This window comes from Notamacropus eugenii, chromosome 2, assembly GCF_028372415.1.
Source record: "Notamacropus eugenii isolate mMacEug1 chromosome 2, mMacEug1.pri_v2, whole genome shotgun sequence".
Taxonomy (NCBI): domain Eukaryota; kingdom Metazoa; phylum Chordata; class Mammalia; order Diprotodontia; family Macropodidae; genus Notamacropus; species Notamacropus eugenii.
In genome coordinates this window covers 438,600,985-438,620,547 of record NC_092873.1, presented here as the reverse complement: position 1 = coordinate 438,620,547, position 19,563 = coordinate 438,600,985, and the positions used below count along the sequence as shown (strand labels likewise).

The 19,563-nt window shown below is 45.5% G+C and overlaps 1 protein-coding gene across 7 annotated transcripts in view; it reads left to right on the top strand.

The window, feature by feature from the left end:
• NAV1 (neuron navigator 1) overlaps window positions 1-19,563 on the top strand; it is a 343,043-nt gene that overhangs the window by 318,008 nt on the left and 5,472 nt on the right. For 4 of the 7 annotated variants that reach the window (XM_072648217.1, XM_072648222.1, XM_072648218.1 and 1 more), the window contains 16 exons: window positions 710-880; window positions 1,952-2,004; window positions 3,011-3,034; window positions 3,149-3,226; window positions 6,367-6,450; window positions 6,730-6,841; window positions 8,061-8,182; window positions 12,345-12,541; window positions 13,634-13,799; window positions 13,900-14,068; window positions 14,629-14,726; window positions 15,076-15,171; window positions 15,426-15,585; window positions 15,885-16,120; window positions 17,149-17,303; window positions 17,456-17,527. In XM_072648217.1, the coding sequence (XP_072504318.1) occupies window positions 710-880; window positions 1,952-2,004; window positions 3,011-3,034; window positions 3,149-3,226; window positions 6,367-6,450; window positions 6,730-6,841; window positions 8,061-8,182; window positions 12,345-12,541; window positions 13,634-13,799; window positions 13,900-14,068; window positions 14,629-14,726; window positions 15,076-15,171; window positions 15,426-15,585; window positions 15,885-16,120; window positions 17,149-17,303; window positions 17,456-17,527 (1,993 nt within the window). The remainder of the gene's footprint in view (window positions 1-709; window positions 881-1,951; window positions 2,005-3,010; window positions 3,035-3,148; window positions 3,227-6,366; window positions 6,451-6,729; window positions 6,842-8,060; window positions 8,183-12,344; window positions 12,542-13,633; window positions 13,800-13,899; window positions 14,069-14,628; window positions 14,727-15,075; window positions 15,172-15,425; window positions 15,586-15,884; window positions 16,121-17,148; window positions 17,304-17,455; window positions 17,528-19,563) is intronic. The other 3 variants (XM_072648220.1, XM_072648219.1, XM_072648221.1) reach the window with 3 other exon arrangements.

Here is a 19,563-nt window from a genome sequence, read left to right as displayed (position 1 = left end):
CAGATATGAATTAGGCTTTGACCAATACGTTTAATCTACTGACCCAATCTGATTGATCATCTACTTGCAGGCCAGGGGAACTCTGGGTAGGGAGGGTCATATTTCTTGCAACCCTGATGCTGACCCCAGTAGTAGAGAAACACAATTCCACAATGTTCCCAATTTGAGGAGGAGACTTTGCTCCCTTTGATAATACTAAACCCTTGCATCCCACAGCTCCACGCACCTTCTCTAGCCTTCCCTGTAATTCAAATCCCTTTCTTGGTCTTTGTACTTCTGGTAGTGGGGTCTTAGATCCTCCCAGGCTGTTAGTTATGTTTCCAGCTATCAAAGTAATGGCACCACTCCCATTTTCATGGATTAATCCATGTTGCTAGGGGGTACTCCTATAACAGCTGCCAGATTCCCTAGCCTGGCTTTCTCTAAAAGAGTGAAAGGGGCCAGGGTGGGGGTCCTTAGAATCAGCAACCATCTTTGCTCCTTCTCTCCAGATTGCAGTCCTATTCCACTGAGACCCAGCCTCACGGTCCCAAACTCCCAACTGCACGCACATTCCCACTGGCCCATTTGCCCTCTCCCTCCCCTTGTCCCAGGCCCTTCTTGCCAGATGTCTCCCACACACCTGCTGCTCCTTCCCCCAAGGGATTGGAGTGCTCATGACCCTGCCTCTTCTCCCTGCCCTCCCCCTCCCTTCCCTCTATCCTTCCAGTGAGTCCCACTGCAGCCACTACGCCAAGAATCACCCGCTCCAACAGCATCCCCACCCACGAGGCGGCCTTCGAGCTATACAGCACCTCCCAAATGGGAAGCACCCTGTCCCTGGCCGAGAGACCCAAGGGGATGATTCGGTCAGGATCCTTCCGAGACCCCACGGACGACGGTGAGACTTCATGCATCGCGGTTCACGCTCATTCCAGCCCAGCTGGGAATTTCTCTCACCCACCACTTCCACCACCACCTCCACCCCGACTATTTTCTCCTCCTTCTCCTCCTCTTCCTCCTGTCCTCCTCCACCACCACCACCACCAAATACACAATCCCAAAGACATCAAGTTGGGGCCATTTAGATCTCTCCCCTTGAAAAGCCCTGGTGGCCCCAGAGACCTCAGGACATCATTTCTAAGCACTGGACATTGGGACTGAGCATCAGCCATTGGGGAAGGGGGAGGGAAATGAAGCATGGAAGAGATAAGTGGGACCAACACAAGGCCTTTTCCAATGATCTCCCAGAAAACAGACCAACTATAAAGTAACATGGCAGGAGCTTACCTTAGCTAGAATGAGACACCAATTTGTCCCTCTCACACTAATGCTGCTGGGCTTAGATTTCGAGAGGGGTGTATGGTCTTATTTGTGAGTGTCAGAGCCTGAAAGGTCAAAAGAATTCCTGGGGGATCTGGCTCTCCCTTTATTATTCCTTTCTAGGATTTCCATTCCAAGAGATATTCCTTAGAGATTTTCCTTTGGTTCTTGCAATAGGAGCTTTTTCTTTCCCCTGTATGGATCAGAGTGAATGTTCTCCACAAGATTCTTTCATCTGGCTAATCCCCAGGATTCTATGGAAGCCCCTCAGAAGTGGGGGAGAGGGGACAGACCAGACTACAGGATTGCCTCTGACCAGCTCTGATAAGAAACTCACCCTTCTCTGCAGCTCCACAGCTTTTCAGATAGGGAAGACTCGTGCCTTCCCATGAAATCCTCCTCTCCCTCTCTCCCTTGCAGCCAAGTGCCTCTTGGACCTGGCTGAACAAGGGTGGATTTTGGAAAGAGAGGTTGTCTCTTCACAGGACCTTGTCTCCTCAGCAGAGATCAGGGACCAGCTTTTGAACAGTTGTGATTCCAGTCGTGTCCCCTGCCCTGCTCCCTCTCTGTTGACTCGCCGCCATCCAGAGTCCAAGCTCCTTTCCCCTGGAAGCACCCATTAATTCTTTGCATTCTGTTTCTCTTTCAGTTCATGGCTCTGTGCTGTCATTGGCTTCCAGTGCCTCCTCGACCTACTCTTCAGTAAGAGCGTTGAGTTGTCCTTCTGCATCCCCCAACCCTGCATTCTATTCTGTCCCTTCCCAGAAGCCCCTAATTTAGAGGTGACAGAGGAGGAGGAGAGAAGTGCTTTCTCTTCGTGTATCTTGCCACATGGGTTTCTGGATGGGGAAGAAGGCTTAAGACTCATAGCAATCAATCATGGATCAGAATTCATGGATCCTTTTCTTGTTTCTGCCACCCTGGGCACCCTTGGTGTCTCAGTTTCCCCTTCTGTAAAAGAGGGAGAATCTCTTAGAGGGTCTAGCCTATATTGTGATAAAAAGAAAAGAATGAGGTAGAATGGCCTTCCAGGACTCCTAGGTTCAGTAGTCAATAACATTCATGGCATGTTGCCTGTGCACTGAGCACAGGGAATTCAGGACTTTCGAGATTCTGAGTTCTTCCCTGAAATCCTCTTCCTTCCTGAGAGACCAACAAGGTAGAGAGTTTTCTACTGACCAGATAAGACAGATGGGAGAGGGCCTGTGCTTAGGACGTAGGGGACAGAAGGAAAAGAATGCCATATTATAAATCATTAATAAAAAAGCATTTATTCAATGCTTTGTGCCAGTCATTACACAAAGATTTAGTAATACAAAGTAGCTTTGTTGGCAATCCTCGATTTACAATTGAGGAAACTGAGGCCTTAGAAGGTTTAAGCATCTGCAATGTAGTAAGCAACAGGGACGAGCTCAGAATGTAGGTTCTGAATCTGGCCTTCTTCCCACCCCGCGCCTTCCTCCAAGTGAGCCAGTGCCATTTTCTCAGCCCTTCTGCAGACTGATGAAATAAGAGTAGCGTGGCCTCTCGGGAAATCAGACCTGGTTTCAGTCTAGTTGGGGGGTTTGGGAAAGGCAGGGGCATTAACAGTTCCTCCCCACCTCTGTCATGCTTCAAGTCTACCCTGCCACTGATGACCCTGCCGCCTCCATTGTAACTGCTTCCTTTCTTTCTCTCCCTCTCTCCACTTCTGTGCTCCCTTCTTCAGGCTGAGGAGAGGATGCAATCTGAGGTAGGGTCCAAAGCCACTTTCTCTGCTTCTTAACACCACCACACCCCGCTTCCCTACCAGACCTTTCACTTTCCCCCACCCACCCATGCTTTGTGTTTCCCCACTTTCTTATAGCAAATCCGGAAACTGCGAAGGGAGCTGGAATCATCACAGGAGAAAGTGGCCACACTGACATCTCAGCTGTCTGCAAATGTAAGTGTTTTGTTGGAGGGGGAAGAAGAGAGGCAAACAATGTTTATCACGTTACCCTTAGCTGGGAAGGAGAGGAGGTGGTACAGTGTCAGTGACCTGGGCTGCCCTCAGTGCTCTAATCTGACTTCTTGGGTCAATCCCTGTGACCTCATTAAGCCTCAGTATTCCCATCTATAAAATGGGAAGACCCATTCTTGTGCTTTCTCCCATTTTGTCTTACCTAGTATATATCTTATAAGGTTAGATAAAATCATGCTTGCAAACAGCTTTGAGATCCTAAAAGGGGGAGGGGGAGTGAGATTTATCATAAAATCTGTGCCAAGATTGAAGTAATCATGCCATTTACCTTGGGTTATCATGGTCCTGAGAAAGAGTTTATAAGACCCTTGAAATGGGTCACTCCCACTGCTCTAGGGCATGTGATGTTTTTATCCTGGCAGAAGGAGGCAGCCCAGATCTGGGTCATCAATATTCTCTTTGCTGACCACATCACCACACAGAAACCCAACTCCTTCATGTAGAATTGCCATTTCCTGTTAGTCTCCACAAACAACTAGCCAGAATGATGCGAGCTTCAGGATGGGAAGCCAGAACTCCTGGTTTCTACTGTCTACCTGCCCTCACTGATAGGTTTAGGATGAGTCATTTCCTTTCTACAGGCCTTGACTTCTTTTTCTGTATAATGGGAAGAAGCCACCCCATCCAACAAGGCTGTGGGAGTATCTCCTCGCTGCCCTTCCTCCAAAAGAGTAAACAAAACATAACAGCCCTACTGTGAATGGGGAGGGTGGGACAGCTATTTTCCCCAAAAATTGTAAACAACAGCTGAGCCGATCTGCAAGAACCATCCAAGTGTTCAAACAAAAGTAACCGTGTCTGCAATTTCCGCAGTGGCTCCGGTTTCTCTCTCTCCTTCCCCTCTGGGAGACCCAGCTGCTGGGCCTGGGAAGCCATATTTGAACCAAGAACAACAACTCCCACACTCAAAACTAAGCTTGTCCATGTCCCCAGTAAAATCAGAGGGGACCACACCATACAGATGATACTCTTTTCCCTAAACCCCAATCAGGTGGTATTTTTTAAAAGTGACACCAGCTATGTTGAATGTTCACCTCATGCACTCTTTCCCAACCTTGAGGAACCATCAGAATTGAAACATAGCTGGCCATGGTTCACCTCTTCATCCCCATTCCCCGCCAAGTCTTACCCATCAGGGTTGGGGCCTGGGTCATATCCCACAGACCCTGGGAAATTCTTGTCTAGGAAGAGAGAGAGAGAGAGAGAGAGAAAGAGAGAGAGAGAGGCAGAGAGGCAGGCAGAGGCAGGCGCCAGCAAGGCAATAAACATTATTATTTCTGATTAATTTGCACTACAGTCTGCAAACCATCGTGTTCTCAGGACTGGGACAGGGCCAAGAAAAGGAATTTGGAGAAGAATTCTCTTAGAACAGGAAGTTCCCTTTGCCTAAGAGAACAAACCCTCATACCCCAAAGTTGCATGTTCTGCCTCTAAGAGGAAGATCTTGTAGAAGTGTGAAGCTTTCTCCCTAGCTGCAGAAATGACTCCAGGGCCTTCGTCAGGTTTTCTTTTATTGCTTCCTTTGCGTCCCTGGGCTCTCACCCTGGCTTTGTCATTTTCCACACAACTCCTAGGTTGCTGAAACTTTGAGCATACTCTAGAAACAGAGAGGCAATCTAAACTACTACACCCTTGTCAGATGCCAGCACAGTCCACTCAGCATGGCTACTCAACTCTGAGGTCATTTTACAACTTTGGTTGTGGGGGTAGGAAGATCCTAGAAGCCAAAGAGACAGGAAAGCAGTTGGGAGAGAAGCCCTGCTGAGATGAAGAGAGGTCCTTTACCCAGAAAGAGACTGGGATAATGAAGGAGGCAGAAAGAAAGGCAATTGTCTGTAATGGGCAGGAAATCCTCTGAGGAAGCAGACAGGTGGTCTGTTTACAAAGGAGAGTCAGAGGACACATTAAAAGAAGAAAAAGGGAACAGCAGGTGATGAGGTCAGGATGATGGCAGTTTTCCAGGTGGTGGAAGAAAACAGACAACTCAGAGTCACAGAAGACATCTCTCCACTTGGGAATCCTAGTCCCGGTGGCAAATTTATAATGATAATGGGAAAGGAACCGGATTGGAGACAGGAAGATCTGTCGGTATTTAGGCACAAATGAGAAGAGGGTAGGTGCTAGGGGGCAGGAGAATGGGCAAAGGCTAGATTGAGGGCTTGGGCCATTGGCTATAAGTCACCTGACATAGTGTCTGATCTTGAGGATTTCCCTCTAGAGGTAGTTCACTATTACTTGCCTAAAGTCCCCAGTTTGGTCTGCCATCCTACATTCTTCATTCTTTCTCCTGCCCTCATTTCTCCCTGGTCCTGTCCCTCAGTGTCATGTCCCCACCCACATCCACGAATCCTTCTGCCAGCCAGCCAGGGCACAGGCTTACGGCCAGGCCATGTAGGGATCAGCGTTACTCAGGGCTACTTGGCTCATCCAAAACCTTCTCCAAGCCCTCTTCACAGAATACACCCGACACCTAGTGGTCAAACTATGTAATGTCCCTTAGATCAGATTCCTAATGGCAATCTCTCTCCCAAACCTTGGGAGAAGAGGCCTTGACCCTTATTTCCCTAAGTGAAAGACCCAAAAATTGGGGGTAAGCAAGAATCAAGGAAGCATGAGAAAGATCCTTCTCAGGAGAGCAGAGATGGAGTATACATATTATTACATCAAACGCCTAGAAATCTGGGGTTCTAAACAGGAACGCATAGATAGAAGCTCCATAAACTTGGAGAAGAAAAAACATTACATCATTTTCACTAACCTTTGGTTTCCTCTACAATCGCATGTATTTAATTTCATGCATTTAATAATATTCTGAGAAGGGTTCCATAGGCTTCACTAGACTGACAAACGGGTCCGTGTAAACAAAAAAAGATTAAGAATCCTTTCCCTAGAGCCTAGTTTAAGGGGTCCACAAATACATTAGGAAAATGTATTTGGTGAGGATGAATTTTTAAAGGCATTTGTTGATATTGAAGAGTCCCAGAGCTAGTTTTATGGCATTCTCCCCTACTCCACCTCTACTCCCAAATCTTAAGCCATTTAGAAACATGTCTTTGTTTTAGGCTAACCTGGTGGCTGCCTTTGAACAAAGCCTGGTGAACATGACATCCCGTCTTCGGCACCTAGCTGAGACAGCAGAGGAGAAGGTGAGAAAGTTGGGAAATGGAAGGAGCCAGTTTGAAAAACCTGATGGTGGAACAAGGCAGAGACAGATTAAGACCACTCTGCAAAGGCTGACCTTTTTTCCCATCTCCTTCAGGTGCTGGAACTTTCTATTAGGGATGCTACTATCTCTCTGAGAACTTTGCTGGATTTTCTGCCCAGCACCATCAAGCAAATATGATGACTGCCCACTTCTCACCTCAACCAACAAGATAGGATTCTCCAGACCTCTAAATAATGATGCCACCCTGATTTTTCCCTAGGACACAGAACTGCTGGATTTGCGAGAGACCATAGATTTCCTGAAGAAAAAGAACTCTGAGGCTCAGGCTGTCATCCAAGGAGCTCTTAATGGCACAGATGTCACACCCAAGGGTGAGGTTCTGGGAAACAGATAGAGGGGGTACAAAGAGAGGGGGAATGCTCCAACCAGCTGCCAGGCCCTATCCAAAACTGCCAAGGGAGGCTGTCCCTACTTTCCTCCTAGTCACTCTCCAATATGGTGTAGTAACCATAAGTGAAAGGTAAACTGAGACTGCTAGGTTAGCCTGCTGTCTTGGTGATTTATAATCTGATAATCAGTAGTAAAAGTGTAAGAGGGCTTGCCATCTTGAGTGAGAGAATTTGTAGAGTTAACAGATCCCTGCTAATTTGACCTTGAGCTAAGGATCTCTCCCATCCACCCACCCCATTGCACCCCCTCCAGTTCAAGAACTGAAACATCTATCAGAGGGCTATAAAAATGATACCTTGCCTTTTGTATAGTGCTTTCTAACTTAATGTAAAGGGATTTCATATATGTTAAATTATTTAAACCTCACAACCCTGTGTTAGGGGCAAGTACTAATGCCACCGTTTTTACTGATAAGTAAACTAAAGCCTAGAGAAACTAAAGGATCTGCCAACATCACAGGATGATTTATTCAGTCAATCAGTAAACATTTTATTAAGCACCTACTATGTGCCAGGCACACAGTGCTATGTGATAGAAATATAAAAAGAGGCAAAACAGTCCCTGGCTTCAAGGACCTTACAATCTAATTGGGAAGACAACATGCAAACAAATATGGTATTCCTCATTTCATGTCTGTTACATAAAGTTATCATTGTCATCATCAAATGATTTTGAATGAGAGTCTGCCCTAGACTGGGTGTTTTTTGCCAAAGATCCAGGTCTTGCCCTCATGGATTTTATTTTTTCATTTTTTCAATTTTTTTGCAACCTTTTTCTCCATCAACGTCCACAAAGTTTATAATGCCCAGGGCAATGTTCCTGGAAAGTTTGTTTGGCAAACATATTATTTTTGCCTTTTAATTAAGAGTGACTTCAATGGAATTCTCTTTTGAAACTTTTGCCACACCCTGTAGGATATATGAAAACACACGAAGTGTTACCGGCTTCAAAAACTCATCTTATTTATTTTCCCTATGACCTACAAAGTCAGGTAGAAAGGCCAGAGCTCCATCTCTGATCATTAGAGAGTCAAAGAATGGCTATCTTTTTTTCTCTGAGATATGATCATCGTTGGGTCCTTCTGAAGGTGGGCTTTGTCTCTAAGTTTTCTCTGTCTTCACATTCTCCCTGGACTTGCAGAGCTTCGGATCAAGAGACAGAACTCTTCAGACAGTATTTCTAGCCTCAACAGCATCACCAGCCACTCCAGCATAGGTAGCAGCAAGGATGCTGATGCAAAGAAGAAAAAAAAAAAGAGTTGGGTAAGTGAGGGAGGGGGACGAGGGGACCATACAGGACCCTGTTCAAACTTCACTGGGGCAGCACTCTCTCCAGGCTGAGTACTTGTCCCATCACCCATTCTTGCCCAGACCTAAGAGCAAGGTCAACTAACTTCTCCTTTTCCCTAAACTATCTGAACACCTCCACCCCCACCCTTGTCCCTCTGGGACTCTCCGAGCCTCATGAGGCTCAGGTGGAGGAAGGCTGAGGAAATATCCAGAAGAAGACCTTAGATCAACCCCCATCCCCATCAGAACTATGGTGGGAGAGGGGTCTATAGAGGAGGGGGACAATTGCTCATTTTCTGTAGACTTCTGTAGCTTGCTTCTGGAGGAACATTTCTAGAATGCTTTGAGGAAGAGAGTTTTTACAGATGGCTCCCCTCCTCTCCCCATTCCAGACCAGAGGAAGATTTTCTAGAACTTTTAGCCTAAAGAACACCTCTGCATTCATCTTTTTGGACAGGTCTGATTAGCCTCTGGAAGGTCTTTCACAAACTCCCCAGGGAGCTTTTAGAGCAATCTTGGCTCCTCTTAATGCTTTGTGGCAAAGAGAGGAACACCCCTCCCCACTGGAAATATCACATCCCTCCCAACCCTTCGGCAAGCCTGATTCAGGGCTTAGAACTTCCCACCCCCAACAACCCATATGCCCTCCAGCTCAGGGAAGACCCCAGCTGGATGAAATGAGTGATTAAGTATTGCTTTTTTTCCCTCTCAAATGCTGACCTCAAACCCCTATTTTTTTCCAGGTCTATGAGGTAAGACTCCACCCCTTCCCCCTTCCACCTTTCCCTTTGCCATGACTTCCCCATTTCCAGGGCAATTCATTTACCCTGCACCACATGTCCACTGATGAAACTAACCATCACACTCACATCATTATTTTTAACCCACCTTGCTGCATGGTCCATCCATAGCTACTCCAAATAAGCATAGAGGAGGTGGTCTGGTTGGAGAACTAATGGGAAAGAAAGTTACACACTGCCCTGAATCATTCATTCTGCCCCATCTCATTACAATTCTCTTCCAAGTCACACACACCCCTAACAAGCTGACCTGTAGCCAAATAGAACTCTAACACTTCAGAGAATGGTCTTTCACAGGGGTTACTCAGTTCCATCTCTAGTCACATGAAACTAAAAGCCCAGTGTGGATGATGCTTACCGAATAAATGTTACTATAACCCCAGGCTTTAGAAGCTAATCCAGTTCTGGTCTTGCCCAAAGGGTGTTATTCTAAAATAAGACAAAAGAAGTAGTGAATATTCTCCATCTGAGGATTCCTGAGATCCCAGGGAATATCTACAACCATCTTGGAAATTGGAGTGGTCAGCCTAGGGCAGATTCAAGGTCCTGGTATCTGAGGATCCCTCTAATTATTCCAGACTCATATTGATCATGTTGATTCAAATCTAGTCTTGGGTAGGCAGGCAAGGCTGCAAGTGGTGGTGGTATGAGGTTCACAGCCAGGGAGGGACATTGTTTCCCACAGTAGGCATCATAATGTCCCTATGATGGTCCTGGTCTATCTGCATTCTATCAGTTCAATTAAACAGACATTTGTTAAGGACATGGCATGGACTCTGCATGGTACCAATTGCTGTGAAAGATACAAAAGAAGTGAAGGACAGGGCCCTTTCCCTCAAAGAACTTATAGTCTTGTTGAAAAGACAAGACCTATAACTATACAATGAAGCCAATAACAGATACTAGAAAGCAGATAATTGAGTGCCAAAATAAGTGGTGGAAATGATAAATGCCATGACAAATGGAGGTATGGGATGTGAGCTAAAGCAGCTTGGGAAGGCTTTGGAGTTGGACCACAAAGAATGGTTAGAATTCATATAGGCTTAGAGTAGGGATGAGGACATTCCAGGCAGGAGGAGCTAAGATGTGACAAGAAGCATGAACTTGGTGTTGGGAACTAAGGGGAGATAACTTTGAATAAGTAAAAAGGAACACAATTGTAGAATGCCTTGAAGGGACCAGGAGTTTGGACCAGGTCCGACAGACAATAAACATTTTTGACCATAAAAGTGATGTTATCAAAGTAGTGTTTTAAAATCAATCTAGTCACATTGTCCAAAATGTTGAAGGGATTGGTAAGGGAAGACTGGAAAAGGAGGAGACTAGCTAGGCAACCATTAGAATATTTAGGCTAATGGGTACCTATCCCATGCTCATTGGCACTTTGCCTTGCTAGTTGAAGAGCTGAAGACGTTTGGTTCAGTCCCCATTCAACAAGTATTTATTGAATTCCTACAATGTGCAAGCACTGATCTTTGAACTTTGGTAATCTATTTGCTTGCCCTTAAAAACAGCCAAAAGGGATCTTAGGGTGGCCAGAGAAGACCGGGTTTAATGGGCTCCCAACAGATCAGAGGGGTTGTGACCCTAGCAACGATGATGCTGATGCTGGTTCAGGTGTATCCTAACAGGACGTCCTTAGAATCCTACAGAATTGGAGTTAATACTTGCTGGGCAACTACATACATAAGGCCTCATATCTTGCATGTGCACACATGCAGCTCCCCAGTGCTGCAGTAATGGAATGGAAGTGACACTAATCAGATAGCCCAGGTTCCTAATCCCAGCTCTCTCTTGACTCGTAATGCCCGCTGAGCCTGAGCTTCTTGATCTATTAAATGAGGAGGATGAATTAAGACAACTTTCAGACCCCTTTTAGTTCTAAAATTCACACACACACAATTCACACATGTACAAACACAAATACGCATACTCCCTTATTCCCACATGTGTACACACTCACCATACCTCATTACCTACTTTAATAGACACATACATGTCCCCACTATTACTGGACCATGCCCTGCCTCCAACTACTTGAGCTTATATATTATTCGTAAGGTCACCAGCTACCCACCAGCTGGAGGGTGTCACCAGGCAGCTTCCTATGTCTTAAGAGAGATCCCCTCCCCCAACTACCTGGAAATGGAAGTCTCCAATATCTAGAAAACCCCAATACTTTCTCCTTCCTTCCCCCTGCCATCCTAAAGCCCTGGTTCACCTCTATCCCTTGCAATATTTGGCACCATTCCTACCCCCTCCTGCCACCATCCCAAGTCTGTGTTCCTGGGTGTGTGTGTGCATTCACATGGGTGTGCATGCTGCATGACCAGAGCCTACATGGGATAGCTCCCTGGTTTGCGTTTTTAGCTCGCATTTTTAAGTTCCATTTCAATGAGGACTTTCTCAAGAAGGGAAAAGGGAGGGAAGTTAAGAGTTGACTCACTGGAAAGCACCGAAGTCTGGCTGGTTGGTTCATGTGTGACCAGGTGGGAACAAGAAGACCTGAGACACACTTGAGGCCACTCCTGAGGAGCCTGAGCGGGCTCATGTTTACAGTCTATCCTGGTTGCTGGGTATTAGACAGGTGAGCCCTAGTTAGAGATTGATTCCTGAGGCCCAATAATGCCAGGTCCCAGACCAGGGGTTCTTAACTTAGGATCCATGAACTTGGTTTGTTTGTTTTTTAAGATTTCCATAACTGTATCTTAACATAATCGGTTTCTTTTTTAATCCTATATATTTTACTTTATGCATTTAAAAGCATTATTCTAAGAATAGACTTCCCCAGATTACCAAAGGCATCATGACAAAAAAAAATGGTTAAGAACCCCCAGTCTAAACATTAGTAGGTGTTCTGCTGGGAGAAATAGATTTGAGGCACCCACACTGCAGCAAGGCTCCAGCCAGCATCCATGACCCCCGCTGTGACTGTGCTCTGACTGCCTTCTAAGCTTTAGAGAATACCTACAAGGCTACCCTCTGAGGTACTGTTTGCCTGAACATGAGAAAAAAGGCCTGAACCCAAGCTAAGTCCCCCCCCCCCCCACACACACACACAAAAGACCCAAAGATTCCCTCTTCTATCCCTGCCCCAATTCCTAGATTCTTCTACTCTTACCCCCTGTTGCAAAAAGGGGTCTTATAAAGAAAAGACTTAATCCACCTGGCTGGTATCCTACCATCAGGCAAAGCATCTGTACCTTCAGCTCTCCCCTTTTCAGCGTTTCCAAACCAGCCTTAGCTGGGTCCAGTGCCTGTGCCTGCCTGTCTAAGACAGGGTCCTGATACACAACCCCCTACTTTGCTCCACTCTTGGCTCTGTTCTCTTGCAGCTGCGTAGTTCCTTCAACAAAGCCTTTAGCATCAAGAAGGGTCCCAAGTCAGCCTCTTCTTACTCTGACATCGAGGAGATTGCCACACCTGACTCCTCAGCTCCATCTTCACCCAAACTGCAGCACGGCTCTACTGAGACAGCCTCACCATCCATCAAGTCCTCTAACTCCTCCTCTGTGGGCATTGACGTCACCGAGTAAGCCTCCTCCCTCAGCCCAGGATTCTGTGACCTTACCTGCCTGAACCAGGATCCCATACCTGGAAGCGTTTCCTTCTCACCATGGTATCTCTGAATCCCTAGTGTCCTTCAAGGCTCATATGCCATCTTCTACATGAAATCTCTACATGAAGCTACTCGTGCCATCCCATACCCCTAAAAAAATATACTTTGTATTTATTTTGTACGTCTCTCGTGTAGGGAGGCCTTGTAGCATAAAGAACAGAGTGTGGGCCTCTAAATGAGGAAAATCTGAGTTCGAATCTTACACGTGGCTGCTTAACCCTGGGGAGGTCACTTAAAATCTCTGTGTCCCAGGAAGCTTAAGAATACTAATTGATCATTACTTGCACTAATGCAGCGCATACTGTGCCAAGGGCTTTACAAATTTTATTTCACTATATCCAGTATTACCTCACTGTATCCTCACAACTTACCTGAGAGGTAAGTGTTACTACCAAACAGAGGTTAAATATGTGGCCAAGGTCAATAAGCTAGTAAGTATCTGATGCTAGATTTGAACTCAGGTCTTCTGACTCCAAGCCCAGAGTTCCCTACACCACTGAGATCACAGGTCCAGTTAACAACAATAATGATAATATATGTGTGTGTGTGTGTGTATGTGTATATATACATACACACACATATATTATGGTACATATGACATGTTTTATATATATGGTGTCTATAGACACTTGATGGATACACGTTCTCTCCTTTGAAAGCAGAAGCTGTTTCATTTTTGTCTTTACATCTCCAGTATCTGACACATAGTGGGCACTTGATTAAATGTTTGCTGATTGATTGTTTTGATTGATGCTTCACTGTAGGCCTCTGGGAATGTAATATTAGGAAATTGTCAATAATAATTCCTCTCGAACTGTCCTGGTATGGGGGTAATGTAGGGACTGCTGTCATCATTGATAGAGAACCAGTGTTGTCTTATGAATCTGGAGGTGCTAGAGACATATTATATATCTTAGTCCTCCCAGAAACATCTGTATCACTGAAGGCAGCCTTGTCTGTCTCTCGTTTATTTATCCATTACAATGCTTTTCCCCACCCAAATAGGATGTTCCATGCTAACGAGGAAGAGGAAGAACCAGAAAAGAAAGAGGTGTCTGAGCTGCGTTCGGAGCTGTGGGAGAAGGAGATGAAGCTCACAGACATCCGACTGGAAGCTCTCAACTCTGCCCACCAACTGGATCAGCTCCGGGAGACTATGCATAACATGCAGGTTAGCACAGGGGCAGAGAGTTGGTGGGAGAAGGGTACTGGGTCCTGCTGAACCACAGAAGTCCCTAAGCCCACTCTTTAACTGCCTGCTTTCCCCCCAGCTGGAGGTGGACCTTCTAAAGGCAGAGAATGACCGGCTGAAGGTGGCCCCAGGTCCCTCATCTGGTACAACCCCGGGGCAGGCCCCCGGTTCATCTGCTGCCTCATCCCCACGTCGTTCCCTGGGTCTCGCCCTGGCCCATTCCTTCAGTCCTAGCCTCACAGACACAGGTATCTGCTAGAGGATGAGAGCATTCGTGGGTGGGGAGAGGGAGGCCCACATCATCTGTCCCTACTCTCCCGCTTCTCCCAGAGGCCACCTGAATCCCATTCGAATCCATTTTCTTATTTCCTGGGGTTTGCTAAAGTTTTAGTGTTTTAAGGTTTGCAAAAAACAAACTAACAATGACAAAAAGAAAAATCCTGTACTTATATTACCTTATTTGAGCCTCATAATAATCCTGCTAGGTAGGTGCTATTTTTGTCTGCATCTTACAGATAAGGAAACTGAGGCTGAGAAAAGTTCCAAAGGTTTACAGAGCTAGTAAGGACTAAAATTCAGGCTTTCCTGGCTCCAAGTCCAGAACTCTATCCACTGCGTTTAAGGACTAGAAATCATTAGACACACTGGACAGTTGATCACCCCAGGTTACTCGCCTATTCTGTGCCTCAATTTTTTCCTTTGGGGTAACTAGAAAAAATGAGGAGATTCATTAAAACAGCTGTGGAAGATCACGGGCAGTTAGCATGTCCCCAGGATTTTCACTGAACCTTTCCCATCAACCTCCTAGACCTGTCTCCCATGGAAGGCATCAGCACCTGTAGCTCAAAGGAAGAAGTAACTCTTCGAGTAGTAGTCCGAATGCCACCTCAGCACATCATCAAAGGGGTAAGGAATTGGAAGGAATGGGGCAGGGGGAGTGCAGTGTTAGGGAGAGGCATTGGAAAACCAGAACAATACTCGTTTATGTCTAAAAAAAACCAAAACAAAACCAAACCCTGGAATCTGCTTTCCCTTTAGTAGACTGCGAGATCATTGAGGTCAGGAACTATTTCATTTCTGTTTTTGGTATCCTTCAAACCCCTGGCACATAGTAGGAGTTTTATAAATGCTTGTTGAGTGGGGACTCTCTAGGGGTTCCATACTAGAGCTTTCTCCTATTGTAGGGGATATTTCTTGCCTAGCTACCCCAGAACCTCAGACAGAATATTCACTGGCCTTTACTTTGGTTTTTCAGGACTTAAAACAGCAGGAGTTCTTCCTGGGCTCAAGCAAAGTCAGTGGTAAAATTGACTGGAAGATGCTGGATGAGGCTGTATGCCAAGTGTTCAAGGTAAGAGAAACCAGTAACTTTCTCCCACTGGGTGAATCATTCACTCATGGAGTCTTGAACTGTGATATGGATGGGTTACCTGAGAGCTTAGATGTTTTAAGAATACTCAAGAGAGATGTTAGCATTTGAATGGGGACAGTAACCTCCATCTCAGTCCTCTTTAATATTGTCTTTCTCCTTTCCTCTATCTCTTCCTATTCTCCCTTTTCTTTGTCTTTTGGTGTATCCACCTTTGTCTTCAACCCTTTTCATAGGACTACATTACTAAGATGGACCCAGCTTCTACACTGGGCTTGAGTACCGAGTCAGTCTATGGCTATAGCATCAGCCACGTGAAGCGGGTGCTAGATGCTGAACCCCCAGAGCTGCCACCATGCCGTCGGGGTGTCAATAGCATCGCTGTCTTGCTCAAAGGTCAGTCCTTTCACCAGGGGATAGGTAGCACGGAATGGGAGCAGAGGCTTAACAAAGTGTTAGTACTTCCTTCTGGTACCCCTTACAGAGGACCTACACCTGAGTCCTAGATCTTCTCTCAACATACAGCAAGGGGAGTTTCCCATGATGCCCCTCTAGGTTTCTTATCCGGGGTTTGTGGAGCCTTCTTTAAGTTTTTCTGGAGACTTACTGGACAAAGAATGCGGAGGCCCTTCTGGGCCCACTTTAGTCTTTAGGGTTCTAACCAAGGCTTCTGTTTTCTGGGGTGGTGGGTACAGGTCTAAAGGAGAAGTGTGTCGACAGCCTGGTATTTGAGACACTGATCCCTAAGCCCATGATGCAACACTACATAAGCCTCCTTCTCAAGCATCGACGTCTCATTCTCTCGGGGCCCAGTGGCACAGGCAAGACCTACCTGACCAACCGGTTGGCTGAGTACCTGGTGGAACGCTCAGGCCGAGAGGTCACAGAAGGCATCGTTAGCACCTTCAACATGCACCAGCAGTCTTGCAAGGTACCTACCCCAGGACACCCTATAAGTGTTGGCTTAGTTGGCCAAACTCATCCCAAATTCAATGTTGGCCTAAATTCTCATCTCCTAAACACTTCTCCCTTCCTCTCCCTAATCTCTTTCTTTATGCCTTCTTTCTACTCTCCTCTTCTCTATCTTATTCTTTATCTCCTCTTCTGGGCCTCCATTTCCACATCTGTAAAATGATGAGGTTGGACTGTAATCTACATTCCTCTTCTGTTTCCCTTCCTTCCCATCCCTCCTTTCATGCCCCTTCTTCCTCCCTCTAACTTCCTGTTGAGAGATTTTTCCTTCCTCTGCCTTATACCTTATCTCTTCTACTCTCTTGCCATCCTTTCCACTTGGTTCTCCTTTAATCCTATCCTCTGCCATGATTCCGCAACCCCTGTCCTCTTCTTCCTCTTCTCTGTCTTCTTTAACATCATCCCTATCCTCAGGTTTTCTTTAAAGCAACACAGAGAGCTGACTGTAGACAGTCAAGTTCTCCCTGAGCCCCTTGGATCTGGTTCAAACCTGGCTTTCTATAATAATAGCTAGCATTTATAGGGCATTTTATGACTTTGCAAAGCACTTTGAGTTTGTTATCTTATTTGATCTCTAGCTGGGATAGCAATTCCCATCAGTACTGGTCCCATACCAATTCTTGAAATCTATCATCCATAGGACTCCAGGAAATTGTATTAATGCTGGCACCCCTAGAGGCTTTGAAGGTCATTACTTAGGAAGCCAGAGAATCTGTTTCTACTTAGGAAGTCTCCATCCTCATCAAAGTGACCCAGAGACACTAAAGAAGCTCACAACTAACATGGCCTACTGCGGGCCCTCAGGACTAGGGGTGACTTAGATCATGGAAAAAGGACCCTAGTTCTATCAAGTATCAACCCCCAAAGTGTGGCCAGGCAAAAATGGTTCTGATCATAGGCTCTTTGGCTTTAAAACATTTGGTTCTAGATTAATCTAGATTATCTTTCTTTCTTGGGACCTTACCAACTCCCTCCTTTTCCCCCCAGGATCTGCAATTATACCTCTCCAACTTAGCTAACCAGATTGATCGGGAAACAGGCATCGGGGATGTGCCCCTGGTGATTCTGCTGGATGATCTGAGTGAGGCGGGATCGCTCAGTGAACTAGTCAATGGAGCTCTTACCTGCAAATATCACAAATGGTGAGCCAAGGCCAGGAGCAAACATGTGCTTATGGGAAGCTAGGTTTCCATGTCCATCAGCTTTCTCTCTATAATACTGGCATGGCAAGGAGCAACATCTGAAACAAATTCATGTTTGTTTGTCTCCCCTCCCCTTCCCCTTTTTGTCGCAGCCCCTATATCATAGGTACCACCAATCAGCCTGTGAAGATGACCCCTAACCATGGTCTGCACTTGAGCTTCAGGTAAGGATTCCACTTCTGGGCCTGGGTCTACATATTCAGTGCCCTTTGTCATCTCCCAATTTCCTTCCCTCTGTCTCCCCCAGCCTACTACCCACAACAAAGAACTTGTAGTCTAGGGGTATAACCAAAGAGGCCAGGGCAGCAAAAGAAAAGAAACTAGCAGAACTCCTGGTGTTGGAAAAAATGCAATGAAGAAACATACCCACTTCAACAGTGTGAAAGAGACCAATGAAAGAGAAGTAAACCCTCTTACTAAGAGAAATCATGCGTTAGAGCAGGGGTAAGCAAATTATGGTATGAGGGCCAAATCCCATCACCTGTTTTTTTACAGCCCAAGCTAAGAGTGGTTTTTACATTTTTAAATACAGTAAAACATTATTTTAAAACATAAAAGCCATTCTTAGCTCACAGACCTTCCAAAAAGCACGTTGGATTTAGCCCAGTCCCTGAGTTAGAGGGTTAGCCCTATTGTCTGAATTCTGGACCAGTTCTGGTCTGAGAACAGGATATTAACACCAAAAGAGGATTATTTAAGTGAAATGAATTCATTTCCACAAACTTTAAAAGCCTACTATTGATGAAAGTTACTGTGCTAAGCGTGGGATACAAAAATGAAAACCAGCACAGTTCCTGTCCTCAAGTCCATTATAAAAGATGAGGGGAAAAGATAAGACATACATGAATAAGTATGGCACAAGGCAGACTGTGATTAGAAAGAGAGCTGGGCAAGGCACACAAAGGAAAACTATGGAAGGAAAGAAACCATTTTAGCTGGGGGAATAAGGGAAAGGTTTTATGAAGTAGTCTGGCACTGAGTTAGGAAGAAAAGGAAGAAAGGCATTTCATAGGCACAGATGTAGAAGGAGTATGTTCTAGGCAGAGAGATGGGGAAATGAGTAGAGAGTGAGAAAACAGAAAGAGCAAGTGGAGAGACAACTCTTTCCAGAGAAATCAGAAAGAAGTAAAAATATAGGATGATAGTTTAAGGTGTTAGAATAAAAAAAATTATTTTTAAGATAAAAAGACCTGAGCATATTTATAGGCATCTGAGAAGGAGCCAGTAGAGAAGAAGGGATTGAAGATCCATGGGAGGCCATTGATCCAAGGTTCTTGGAGGAAATGGGAAAGAAACTGGATGAAAGATATAAATAGAAAGTTTAGACTTGTCTAGGAGGAGGACCACCTTATTCTCTGAGGTTAGAGAGAGGGAGAGAAGTGAAAGCATAAAGGGGTTTTTCAGGTTCAGAGATGGGTTCATGTTGGAAGAATTAAATGTTGCTCAAGGATGCAAGGACATGTCCTGGAAGAGAATAGAGTGGGGTGCAGTTAGAATTGGGGAATCCAGAGAGCTTTTAGAATTGCTGCTGGAAAGTGATGATGGAGGATCAACTGGAAATGAATTTCATATATCACAAACCTTTGTTAAGCACATCTTCTGTGCCAGATACTGTGTTAGTTGCTGGAGATAAAAATATAAAAGTGATACAAACACCTTCCTCAAGATGCTCCCATTTTAATAGAGGGAGATGATATATCTAAGGGAGTGGTGACCGGCAGACAGAGTTCTTTAGTTCAGAAGATTGTTAGTAGATCCATAGGGCACTCAAGATTGTTATGACAATATGACAATCACCACCCTTTTTGTGATGACAGTGATTTGATGATTGTCCTTAGAGCAAGAAGTGGAAGGGGGAGAGGTACACATATGCAAGGTACATACCTAGATGCTCCCTGCTGAGTAAACCTTGGTGTCCTAGTGGAGAGCTGGTTGGAATGTGTTACATAGTCTAGGAACAGTTAGATAAAAGTAGATTAAGGTGCCCTTTCAATTGTTCACTTACCCTCAAGAGAGATCAGCCCCAGAGGTGCATGTCAAACTGAATATTTGAGTGGGTCTCTGGTCTCATGGTCTCTGGTCTCTGGTGGGCAGAATGAGGGCATCAACAGGACACATGGAAAGATGCCCTCTGTGTGGGCTGTTAGATAGCTAGATGAGATAACCGCCCAAACTGCTCATGGCCTCAGCCATGCTTCTG